General features: G+C 32.4%; 1 protein-coding gene across 1 annotated transcript; it reads right to left on the bottom strand.

The window, feature by feature from the left end:
* Nucleotides 1–1,409: 1,409 nt before the first annotated feature.
* Nucleotides 1,410–12,904, bottom strand: LOC139488119 (meteorin-like protein). The gene is made up of 4 exons (XM_071273510.1): nt 12,343–12,904; nt 6,794–7,206; nt 4,042–4,101; nt 1,410–2,997 (listed from the first exon to the last, which is right to left on the bottom strand). Exons 1-4 carry the CDS (start codon nt 12,444–12,446, stop codon nt 2,684–2,686), a joined length of 891 nt encoding a protein of 296 aa, XP_071129611.1. The 5' UTR covers nt 12,447–12,904; the 3' UTR covers nt 1,410–2,683.
* Nucleotides 12,905–14,298: the final 1,394 nt, after the last annotated feature.

Here is a 14,298-nt window from a genome sequence, read left to right on the forward strand (position 1 = left end):
CAAAAAGTAAATATAAAAAAAATTCTGCTATCTACATAAAATCCTCTGAAGATTGACAAAAAAAAACAAATAACCGAAGGGGCTCAAGAGATTGTGGTACGAATATATGGCAAATATCGGACGGTGTAAGGTAAATAAGAAATAAATGGGGAATGTGTCCATAGGCGGATTCAGGGGGGGGGGGGGGGCTTTCGTGGGAATAATTTGGTTGATTATATAGGAATCACTGAAGCGGGACCCCTCACCCCCTTTAGGTCAGTCAGCGACCCCCCCTTTTTTTAAAAAGAGTTTTGGATCCGCCACAGGTGTCCATGGGACACATATGATGCCCCTCTTGCAAATCATATACAAGTTATAAAGGGACATAACTCAAGAATGGTAACAGTAATGCTAACCAAATTTGTATTTGATCTGAGTTTTGTTGTAATAAGTGTGTATAAGTTACATGACATTTGGTTGAGGCAAACTAAGCAAGAGAACAAAAACGAAATATTCAACATTTTCTTTTTCATTTGTAAAGGGGCATAACTCTAGAACAGTCAAACTTGATCTGCATTTTGTTGTAATACGCATTGTGCATAAGTTTCATAACATTTGGTTGATGCAAACAAAAGTTCGAGAACAGAAACGAAAACTAAATTAAGAGAACGGTAAACTACAAACGGATGGTCAAACATTCAGACGGACAAGGATAAAACTTAACGTCTCATCCGCTAGGGCGGGGGCATTAAAAGCAACGCACAAACTGTGAGGACATCAAAATGTTGTTGAAATGTTAAAATGAAGATTGTAATGCATTTAAACCCAATAAAGATCCTAGTGCACTGCATATATAACTGAAATGTGTAACTAAATGCCCTGAAGAATTAAGATCATCGCATGAAAAGGTTTCCTCAAAGAATACCTGTAGGGTAACGCTGATGTCCTAGGTATATCTATTCACTTCTACATCAGATTAACTTCTTGTTCCTTGAACCGACCATACATTCCTTATTATAACTTAGATTTTTATAATATGCTCTCAGGTTGAGGTACACTTAAAAAGCCAGTGGTATATTATCCAAACTGCCACTTTATTCCTGTAAACTACAGGTATTCACACTTCAGGCTCTGAACAACAGCGGTTAATAGCATTGTTCATTATTTCTTTCTTATTGTGTCTCCTTTCATTAAACTAGATACAAGAAAGAAGGTTGAACCAAAAAACAAAAACAACAAAAAATGGTCAAACAATTACAACCAATTCATAATTATAAATGGTGAACTATTAAACTCAACAGTTCCTGAACTTCTACATGGATAATAAGTTTAGTATAATTTGGCCAAACTATATGACGGACGTAAGTGTAAACTGATGTCACGTGTCAAGTATAACATGCTGTAATTAATATGCAAGTCATAAAACATACTCTTTTACATATATTTTTTATTCTTTTGAATCATTGAACACATAATTAACATTTCAGAGATCTCAAACATATATAAATCATAACCAACTAACATTTGTCAAGTTTCTGACATTAGCTAGGTTGACAAAAATAATTATTAAAATATAATATTTTTTCAAGTTATGCAAAGAATGTCTTGTTTAACCATATGGATATTTTCCGGAGTATACTGAATTTCGTTATATCTATAACAGTTAAAATTCGCAAGACCAACTATAAAATATTTTGTAAATCATTTGTTACTGAATGTCATGAAACATGTCTTAATAAAGCATCAGGCAAAATATAGACATGAAGAAAGACGGACAACTTTGGTTTCGGGAACCAGATTATCGCGAAATACGATAGTCAGCTACTTACCACTATATATAGATAGGAACAGGAGCTGTCTACCATTTTGAACCCCAAGACATAATTTTTTAATCTTCAGATTTGTGCGTAAAGTTTTATGAACGTTTTTTTTAATTTTATCTTTTTGGACATTGTGTTGTCTGTCCTTCGATTAAATTTTGTTGTTGTTCCTTTTTGGCATATTTTTAAAAGAAAAGTTTAAGTACTTATTTTAACTGACTTACTTACATGCATCATAAGTTTTATACTTTTAAATGCATTGCTAACAGCTATTTACATGTGTTTGCTGAAATTGTAATGTTCAGTAATGAAAGTGAATGTGCATTAACATAAGTGCATGTTCAAATGATACATATGGGTGAACTCATTCATAATGTTCACATTCTTGCTTATTTTCTGTAAATAAGATATACAGGTGAAAGAAAAAAAATCACTCTCCCTCTAATGGGTCATATGAAACTTCATGGTCAATGCAACTTGTCCCTATAAGCAACGGCGCGGGTTATCAGCTTGATGAATACATTGGTATGTTTTACTGCAAATTTATGTTTTACCTAAAGTATAGGATGACAGGTGCCCGTGTATCATAAAACATATTTCAGTAGGTATGTGATGAAGTTAACAGGTACTAAAACTGAAGTTATAATCAGTACACCCTGTTATCTGATATTTCATTGTCCCCACCCAACAAAATGTGGACAATACATTTAACAAAACGTGTAGAAATGAAATATATACAGTGTCAATGTGAAACATGATAACTGAGATCTTACTGTAATACAATAAACTTTGAAATAAAATAACAACTTGAAGCATATTTACAAATTCATTGCACGTTTAACAATATCACAGTTCTGTTCAAAAACTCGACTTCACAATAATTACTAGCTGACAACAGGACAATCCATTGAACCTTCTAATACTGCTCGTTTGGATACTAAACTCCAGTCATTAAAGTATGGAGAACATGTCATTTTGAGCTGCCCTAATCGCCATTTTCCAGTAAATAAAAATAATCCTGGTCCATGTTCGACACCACACTGTCTATGTCTTGTCATTGTTTCTGTAATATAAGGTCCATTTCTTCTCTTTGGTCCCTCTATTAAAAGTTCCCTGTTTCTGATAACTTTAGATATTTTGATGCTGATATCAGTTTGGTCCTGTATATGTTTTACGTCATCCATGGACCCTACAATCACTGTAAAAAATGCGGGAAACTGAGTTAATAATTGTTGATCGTATTGATAAAATCGTGGCTATAGTTAATTACAATAACCTTAGTTACTTTATTGTCCAGTTTAATAGTTGTACTCGTTGTGTATCGCGTCCAAATGATTCATATGCTGACAGATAAGACAGGCGTAGAGATTATTGGAATCATACATGGTTATGCTAGATAAATGTTTTTTTAAAACGCCTAACGTCCAGATATCACAAGAATAATCAGGACGAATTCATGCTGATATTTAATTTAATTTATGAGAAAAGATGAAATTTATATTAAAATGGTGAAATGGTAAAAGAAGTTATATAATATGGTCTTGTTTGAAATTATGACGACTATATACATTGGAGGCGGACATGTCTGAAGGACATGTAGTAACAATATGCGCCACGCTTCTGTAAACAGCATTGCATACGCAAGCAAGCGATGATATCGAATTCATTGTATATATATCCCAACTTTTCTCACTCAAAGTATTTTTTCATAAGGGTAGATTATTTTAAAACTATATAAACATTTTTTTAAACATTTTTCAGCCTCAGGATAAAACATATTTCCGTGTATTCACAACTTATTTATGACATAAAACATGATGTAAAATATTATTTACATTTGTATTATAAAATTCGATGTTCTTTTTATTTGTTTATGCTTCAGTAAACTTAAAAAGACTGAATCTGCATAGATATTACAAAAACATACGTCTTATATAACATATACAGTGAAATGAACCCTGAGTTATGTCAGTTATGTATATACAGACTTTATAGTCTGGTAGGTTTAAGGAAAAGATGACATTTTGTTTACACACGACATTCTACCATTAAATGAAAGATCCGATTTAAAGTCCTTTACTAAGAGGATCCCCTGATGATAAAAATCTCATTTCTTATGTTACTTCAAAGCTATATGACGATTGAGAGAAAAAAATAACCCATTAAGAGAAGCAAATTACAGAATACAGGGAAAGAGTTGGGTTCCCTGGAGACTGGTTTACTGTTTTGTACTCTTACTTACCGACATCTGAGTGGGAACAGTATGCTTGTATAAGCTCTATGTCGGTACATGGTCTACATTCTGAAACAAAAATAAAATTAATTTCTGTATGATATTCTGACTACGGACTTATTTGTTTTCAATTAGTTCTGAAGATTACTATTGATATATAATATTATTAAACTTCAACCACAACACCCACTTCTGATTCAAAATCTGCAACAGAGGCAAAAATATCTACAACACCCCCTAAACAAACTACAAAAGTTTACTCTGAATATTTTTGTTTTATTGTAAATCCTGTTATATTGTATGATTGTAATGCAGTCAAGTTAAATTGTATAACGATGGCGCATAAGGAACAGAGGATGAGGCATATACTTTTAACAAGTCCAACTCCTAACGTTGCCTTATTGGATTCCCCCTTTTTTCCAAGAAGAGGGGTTCAAATTGAAGACTTTCCAGAAAAAAGTACAATTCCACCAACATATCCTTGGGGAATTTCAAATTTTAAATTTAATTGAATTCTATCAATTCCTTGTAAGAATTAGTCGTTAATCTATCTTTAGTTACATCTCTCTAAAATGACAGACTCGGGTGATGAGGTAAATAGATACCGGGTTTACCTGTATCTGATCTTTTGTTCATTTTGTTTAATATTCGCTATCACCTAGGTCATCTTGTAACTCAAACTTAACAGAAAAGAATATCGCATGCCTGATGCATTTAAAATGGGAATATCTTCTATTTTATTACTTTGTATCCTTTCTAACTGTTACAGTATAATAATACTGTTGACTCTCAATGTCTAGTAAACATTTTATGATGTGATATTTATGACATCAAGGACGACCATGACGAATTATTTAGATTTTTCATATTTAAATTTACATAGAAAAATAATAATGATAGAGATAAAAGTGCCCATTTCAATTCTTTCTGTATGACATAAAATTAATGTAGAGGAAAACTGAAATGGATGGCCAGTAATAATCTTCTTTTATATTTTACAAATCTTTAAAAACAAGTTATAATTCAAGTTTGACAATTTAACTGCTTAATGAGAATTCTGGGATCGAATTCAAAGTGCCAGGGTCAAACGCTAAATTACATAGCTAGCTAAAAATGCCTAATGAATTGTAAAAATGAATTATCTTTTAAACCCTTATGAATAAATCATTTCATTTAAAAAAAAGATTTATCCTGTTTATTTTCGTTTAACAAGAATGGTTTCTATTGTTTCCAATAGAAATTTCAACAAGATTTAACACAGTAAAATCACTAGCTTCTTTCAATTTTAGACTTTGATAAATAATGCAATTTTAGAATTAAACAAAGCGACACTAACTCACTAGCAAAAGAAACCGGTAAAACGCATATATTAATGAACATGTAACTAATTCAAGTGCAGAATATTGTTAACAAGTTCATTTCTGGAATAAACACCTATAAAATCAACAAACGTAAAGATCATCTGGAAATGGTGTGACCAAATGATAAATATCACTTCAAAACGAACTGGCCATACATTATTATGTATTTCGTCACAGGCAAGTCATTAATGAAGATCTATATGCATTCTATAACGATTAGCATTAATTCAATGGGTATAAAATAAAATACCTCCCTATAGTTGCGGATCAAGGGGACAGGGTGGTCTGATGCCCTGCTGATGGCTGCAAACAGGTTGAGTTTTTAGTCTACAGAAAGTACGAATCAGATTTAGAAAAAGAAGATTTATTCAATTTACTTCTTTTCAAGAGCATCTAAAGATTTTGTTACTTTTTTCGTTACTTTTTTCAATCAGATCTTCCACGGGTCATTGCACATGTATTCATCGACTAACTTTATTTCTATATTCCAGCATGACATCACAAATAACCATGCTACATTAAGTCTCAATAAAAATGCTCAAAATAAGCCAACACTATAAAAGACATTCTGACCCACAAGAAATTAATGGTTATCATAAAGAATCCATTTCAATTGCATTAAAAACTTTATTTGAAATGGAAATATTCACGGAGATTGATTTTCCATAGGGGACAACGATCATCTATTTACTGTCACCTGAAAATTAAATACACTTTTTTCTTATGAGGGAGATTTAAAACCAATTGGTTGTTCTTAAGTTGTTTCTTGTCAAACATAAGGTTGGAATTGTGATAGTCAAACAAACAATTGTACAGGTTAAATTCTCATTGAGAACCATCATGTCATTGTTCTGTCGACATGTTTCGACACATCGTTATACCCTCAATAGAAGATTACCACTTCTAATTTAAATAGTTTCCCAATTTAATTAAAAACCTTAATGTTGACCTGAACTGATTTTATTAGCACACCTGCATCAAACACTGGACCGTTATATCAATGTTTAAGGGGTATATTGACTTAAAAGATGCATGTTCTGTCGTATACTGGAATCGTATAAAAGCCTTGCGAGGTATTAATGTAACTTTGTCGAATTACCTTTGTATGCATAACAAGAAATTATTGTAAGCGAAATTTAAATGACTAGCCATTAAAACTGATCAACACTAAACTTCAAATATTAAACAGTACACGTTCTCCAAAATTTAGTATAACGATTTCTTTTGAAATTAGAAGTATACAGTTTTGATATATGTAAATACGAAACTATTTGATTAGGTGGTATGAAATTTTTGTAAGGTGTCAAGAACGAAACTACTTACAAGAGGCAATTTGAACGTCTTTCAGTCTTTCATACAAATCGGTACAAAATAGAAATCTTAAAGAAGTTTTTGCTTACCTTCTTTTGTGTTGTACACAAGTTCTTCGTTATTTTTTTCCATTATAAATTTCATGTCAACAAAACTAAAGCCAGTAGATTCAACAGTTCTTTCTGGTTCTAGAAACAAATGGATGTGGTCACCAGACGACGTTATACATGTCTCGTTAGTCCTGCCGTCTGCTGCTACAAGTTTTTTTAATCCAGCAGGTCGTTTATAGTTTACACTGTATGTAGACTCATTTGGAAGTTCTTGTGAAATCTGAACTCTTGCATTTTCTGCATGTAAGACGAAGCACAGTCTAAATTCACCACGAAATATTGGTTTAAAGTTAATTCTGAGGGCGCCGCCATATACATTATACCATTTGAAACTACCTTCATTACACACTGGCTGTACTTTGCGCACTGCTCGGACATCTGAATACTCCTCGCTGGAAAAAAGTTTAAAATATGTTTTGTATATTTACATCATCAATCGTTCACACTACATTCACGCTATCTTATATATAGTATTTATTATTAAAAAGCTATAACAATAAAAAAAAAAAAAAAAAAAAAAAAAATACAATTTTTAACCAAGCAGCCAAATAGGAGATTCGGAAACAAGTTTGGAAAATCTTTTATAAATCCGCCTCCCTCAATGCATTGTTAAGGGGTTAAAGCATGGTGACCGTTCATAACAAAATATTACTCCATGCAATGGCTCATCTGCTTATTTTTTAGATAATGTCCAGTGTCGAAACTTCCATAAAGCCAAATGTTTGTCTTTGAACAAGGATTCTTGATATTATCATGAATTGCAAGCCTTTTGGTATAGTTTGTCTCGCTAGAAATAAGGATCAAGTACGCCTCTAATGTACCACTACACAGCTACAGGTATATCGTAAACCATAAATCATTGACGGATCCAGGGGGGGGGGGGGGGGGGTTCCGGGGGTTGGACCCCCCGTTTTTTTTAGGCCGACCAATGCATTTGAATGGGAACATATAGTTGAACCCCCTCCCTTTTGTCCTGGGTTGGGAACCCCCTTATTAAAATGGCTGAATCCGCCCCTGATAAATATCAGTTTGTGTAGCCTTTCCACCCAATTTAGGGTAAGACTTATTGTTGTGTTTCATACCCGTTCATGTGTGTTTATGCGTATTTTGCATGTCAGACGATGGGGTTTAAGTGAAAGTCTTTCCAACTATAGTTGGCTTATTACTTTTAGCATGGATCTAGGGTAATTGGCCTTTCAAAGAACTATATTGAAAATCAGTACATATACTTTACGTTTGTAGAGCATCTATAGACTATTAGTTATATACAATTGTGATATTGAAATAGTATAAAAAATTGGGAATATACATTTTCAAGTATATTTTCGGAGCTTCAAAGTTGGAGTTTTAAATAACTGACAATGCAAAAAAAATGTACAGATAAAGTACAATGACAATGATTACAGAGGGCAGTATTTAGTACGTTAACTCGAGTCTACTTTGCTTATATCTACGAACAAAGTTATATAATATGTAGTTATAGACTTAAACAAATGTGCATGTACTGAATAAACTGCAGAAAGAAAGATTAATAAAAACGGCTTAACAGTGGAATTTAAATTGTACTATTTTTTTGTCATTATACAGATACAAATGAATAAATGTCTCTGACAACCAGATTCATCGGTAGCCGTGTATCTACGGAAATGTCAGTATACGGAGAGTGGCTACTGATAACATTGATATTGTAAATAAAGACAAAGTTTACACCGATAACAAAATCCTGTACTCGTGCTTACATACCCTGCTGTGAAAAATAAATTAGATATAGCTTAAGTACAGAAGAACGTTTTAATTCTCTTATTCCTCCGTTGTCGAGGAGTTTTAAATAAATCTTTACAATTCACTATCTCTTTCGTTTTGCTACAAATCCTTGATAACGATGGATTTTAACAAATTGCCACAATATCCTGGGCTTTTTTCAGTCATCCCTGCTTAAAATTTATTCTTTTAACAAAATTCGGATTACATTTTAAAGACCCATAACAATTTAATAGAAGATAGCCAGGAGCATGTGGTAATCATTGCCATCGAATAGATTTACTTTGCTTGCTTATTTGGAGTGTTATAACCCTATTCAAGTATGTTTTTATCCAAGTGTACCCTGGGTGGTCAGATCTGCTCTTTAGCTTAGTCATATTTATGGCAAGAATAAATAATAAAAGACGCGTTTCGTGTTTTCTTATTATTATGTCTTATCTGGAGACAATAAAAGAAGTGTTTGAAACTTTTCTTTAAATGTCCGGCTCAATTTCACTACAGATATCATTTACTTTTGTTTAGCTGTTTCTAAAGATTTTTCTTTTTTTCATATTGTTTGATGTGCGTGCTTTTGTAGACGAGTGATTCACAAAAAATTTCCCTTTTAATCGTTATCACTTCTCTTTACCTTGAATATCCATTTTTGTATAAAACTTATTAAGCATGTGTCAAACTTAAAATACGTCTTTATCAGTTTAATTAAGCAAAAATGTAATTATCTCCAAAATAGTATACAAAGTGTATACCTGTCCCGACCTTCTTCGCAACTACGTTGTTTGAGGAATGTTTAAATGGATTCGAAATGAGCGAATTGTCGACTTTTTATTCCAACTTAAAAAAAACTTCATATCAAAAGAAAGTTCCAAATTTCACAACAGAGCATATTAAAAACCTCCCAAACCTCCCAAATACGTTAAAATAGATAATACAAAGAATTGCAGAGCCGATTTGGTTCCAAGCCTATTGACCTCCAATTATAAACTCTTAGCACGATTTTCTTCATGTACCATTAATTTGAATTACCTCCGTAAGATTTAAAGGAGATGTAAGATAATTTGAATTCCTTCAGTAAGATTAAAAGAAGATGTAACATGTATGTCAATTAGACAGCACCCAACGACATAAACAGGGTTTTTTTCTGGGTGTGTGTCTTGTGTTGGTACGAAATTTTTTTTTAATCCAATCTGATTAAAATTCAGATCTATCGCATTATTTCGACTTTTTCATCAGATTTGGTTGAGCTATATGACATATCGGTCCTGCTTTGCACGGTAACTAGCGAACCTAACTTATCTTGTAAATTCGCACAAAAAAAAGGCTGGGTCCGATAAAAAAAAACCATGAGAGTTTGGCCAAAGATTTATTTTTAACAATTAATCGCTTTCCTGGTCGATAGTGTGTATAGTCGGATTGGGTGTATATTTGTCCAGGAAAAAAAACTACGTACGCTAATAATAGAGACCTTATTACAGATTTGTCCTGTATAAGACAGAGTTATGTGACTCCACTGTGTCTATAGAGAAAAAAATGATCAGATTTTAAGGACAACGACACCGTAAAAAATATCTCATCTTTAACGAAACTGTTCCTCATCTTTATCTATATTTTTATACAAATTGCCTCATAATTTCACCTTATCATTGACTAAGATAAACCTTATTTGCATCTTTCTTAAGCTTGTTATTACTTATCTAAAATTAATGTAGCAGAAAGAAAAGTACGCTGTGATGAAAGTGTTTCTCCATTTAATTTCATGCTTTCTAAATTTTATTACAGCATTATGCAAGGTAGATTCTTAAGTGAAACTTGTGGTTACTTGTTCCTTACTCCTTTATAACAGGTGCGTTCACTAAATAAAAAGTTCGACGACATAAAACTAAACACAACACCTATACTTTACATATTTCAATCAGAACAAAACATTAGAAAGTACAGCAAAGTTTTGCTCCAGGTACTTTTCTGTCACTAATCTTTAATAAAAGATGTTTTCAGACTCCTTCCCCTTCCCCTTTTCCCTTGCAAATAGGATACATAGCTTGATATTGGGAAGGGACTTCTTAGTAGAAATTCTAAAAGTACGACTGTGTAAGTACCAACTATCGTTTTGAAAACAATTTGTCTAAAATGAATTTATACACATTATCTTTTCCCCACTCGATGCGATTTACATTCGCAATATTGTAGACTTCTTTTTTTTTTTATTGTATATTCACATCCCCTTTCTTTTATCGAAATATCGAAATTTGAAGTTGTGCGAGACGTTTTATTCACCGTATTGGAATAGATGGTAGTCATATCTAGTGGCTTGGTTGATTTTTCCAGTTTTTGTTGGACTGGGCAGTATAGCACTTGATGTCAATGAAAACGCTAAAACTCTTATTTGGGAGTCAGGTATAAATACTCGAATAACGGATTCCCCAGTTCAATGCACATAGAGGCGCTATATGAACTTTGACTCTGGAGGCTCACAAATCAAAAAGATTTGCTTTCATTATATTTGCATGTTTTTTTTCATTTTTCTTTGGTAGTTGCATGATGCTGCATGATTTTTTTTTATGTGATAGTAGGTTGAAGAGCTCACCAGAGCTCATGTTTTGTCTGTTGTTATGTATATACATGCCGACTCTAAATAAAAATGTACTTACTTACTTACTTACTTACTTTAAGAGATTTATAACATAAAGGAACATAAAAAGAATAGCCACATCCATCTTAGGCCATCATTGCCTGAAGGAGTTGGATTTTTAAAATATATTTACTGGTTCGTAAATACTGACAGTTCGTACGTCAATTTGACAAAATATAATTTGTAACTCTAGTTTGTCAGTATCGCAAAATGCTGTTTACTAACACTAGCAGCAAGAAATATCTAGATATCAATTTTTACAGTCGTAAGAAAATATCACTAGTCCGTAAATGACTTCTTAAATGCATGGGCGGGTGGGTGGTGAGAAGGGATCTTATTTTTCTTTAAAAAAAAAACGAAACCTCTGGTTTGTTTTTTCCAGTGACTGGAAATAATATCTCTTAATTCTTGTAATCCTAGAAATTGATATTGTTACTTTGTACTCGTCCTAATTATTAGTTCGCTGCAGGTTTTAAGTAGTCAACAAATAGACGGCCAATTTAAGGAGGTTAGGACATCTATTACTTAAATCTGTCCAACATGAAGTAATAGTCAAAATGAGGGGAGAGGGAGTGGGCTTGTTCGACTTGTTTAACATTTGATTAATGTTTTTTTTTAAATGCATATTTATACTGTTTATTATAATTAAAATTAGACTGTTATCGATAACTTTTCAGATCATGAGTGGAATACAACGCACAGCTTTTATTCTTATTAATAAAAAAAAATCAAATTATAGTTCATTTGTTTTAGAATTTTGTTTCTCAAACTAGACTTCTATAATTTTAGTCAAATATTTTGACACATCAAAACTACTTTGTAAAAACTGGGATGTGATTTTACACACATTAAGTTGCGATAATAGTTTTAAAACTTATTTGCTGGAATTAAAAAATATAAACAATGTTTTACTCCACTTAGTTAGAATACGTAATGTAACAATAAGACTTGAAAAGTCATTAAAAAGAAATTGAAGTTGCAATAATTGATTCTCTCAAAAAATAAAAATAATTCGATTTCTATGCACTCATACAGATATAGTTTGATTGCACCTAGTTTACAGGTCGGTTATGACTGTAGACATCTTAAGGTGAAATTTTAATATCATATATATATATATAGGTAGACAATATTTACTTACCTGATAGTACAATCACATTTGTAGCATATATTCTGAGCTTCAACTATAGATATAATAAGATACAGAAAAATAAATGTCCAGTAGATAGCCATGCAGGCCATCATCACTTCTAATAATGTTTTACATAGTCCTACATTTTTTTAATCCGTACTATACTAATGATATCGTAGTAGAAAGTGTTTACTCCGTTCGAGTGACAAGTGGTTGAACACCAAGCCGTGAACCAATAGTTGTCGAGAGTGACACGCGTAATCACGCAAGTATAAACACCATGGTCCAACGACGTCTTCCACGTGACTTTTAAAATTGTCGTCTGCCAAAGAAATGTCAAGACGTTGAAAGTATTTTAATATTTATGTACAAGTTGTGGTATATTAACGAGCCCAAGGATATCACGGTGATTAGAAATCTTGTCATGACATAAATAATAAATTTTAATGGTTTTTCCAACAGATCTTTAAAAAGTGGCGATCAACAAGTGATATACGATTTGTTTAACATTCTTCCAAGTGTAACATTATGTTCAGATCCTATCCACTTAAGTAGAAATAAACCAACTGCCTTTATGTAATCTTAGCTGATTAAATATAAAGAGAAAAACTAAAGTTCTGATTACCTTAATCTACAAGTTTCGTGTAAATGATTTGCACGTAAGAATGTCATGTACTCCTTTTATGCAAATACTCTTTTGAGATAGATAAGCTATTAGCCTATATAAAAATAAGAAGATATATTATGATAGTAAATGAGACAATTCTCGAACAGAAAACAAATGACAGGGAAGTTAACAACTACAGGTTATTGTACGGCCTTCAATGATGAGCAAAACCATATGCATGTTTAAAATTATGAGCAACATTATATTTACATATGAATTAACTGTATTTGAATATGTTGCCGGGTCACAATATCTTATAGATGTTGCACCAACTGAAGAATCTATGGACAATGTTTATCTATATTGAGAGATATTCAAAAGTAAGCATCGGACATGATACATATTTGGTTTAGAAACTACCTGAATCAAAAAAACATATCTGTGAAATGCAAAATAATCTATATGCTATATTTTTGAATAACGAACACGTATCTATATTTATATCTAAAATATATGTCCTTGTACCTACTTAAAACATTGTATGGATTAAAACTAAACCATGGACGCATATGATCGGGTATTCCATCTATGATTGTAAAATTATAATATTAATAAGTTAAAATCTGATAAATTTGTTCTTTTAAATTAAAATCCACATCAGTTAATATCTGCATTCCTGCATCAAAGTTTGCTTACTTGATTACAAACCGGTTTCTCTGTTATTTACAATCCAAGATGAAAAAAGACACCATAGCACTTTATCTGTATTTGAAATAATATTAGACCTAAAAAAACTCAAGGGATAAATGTGATATGTCACTTATTCCTATAGGGATGACTTGACTTAAAGTTGAGATAAAAAAAGGACCTAAAAAAGGGAACTGGATATGCCTCCATCCTGGGACTTAGTAGACTATTTTAAAATGTATTGAGTATAAAAGTCCCAGCTCCACTGAGGCACCAGAACATATGGAACATTATCATCAGAGGAAGTATGTGTCGTTACCTTTTTATTCAGTCAAATGAAGATTACCATGAAGAAACAAGGACGTTAAGCAACCAACAATCAATCAATCATCAATGAAGAAACATATGGCCTGAATGTTTTCAAAGAAACACTATGTATTCGAACCAAAATTGAGTTATCTCCCAACAATCAATCAATCAACAATGAAGAAACATGGCCTGAATGTTTCAAAGAAAAACTATTTATTCGAACCAAAATTGAGTTATCTCCCGTTTTAAAGAATTACATGTCCTTTATGGGGGGTCTCATTGGGGGGTTCCGATCCCGGATCCCGCTTACTGTTTTGTCAGATTCCCGTATCCCGCTTACACTATGTACGTAAGCAATTCTC

The sequence above is a fragment of the Mytilus edulis genome, chromosome 9, assembly GCF_963676685.1.
Source record: "Mytilus edulis chromosome 9, xbMytEdul2.2, whole genome shotgun sequence".
Classification (NCBI taxonomy): Eukaryota; Metazoa; Mollusca; class Bivalvia; order Mytilida; family Mytilidae; genus Mytilus; species Mytilus edulis.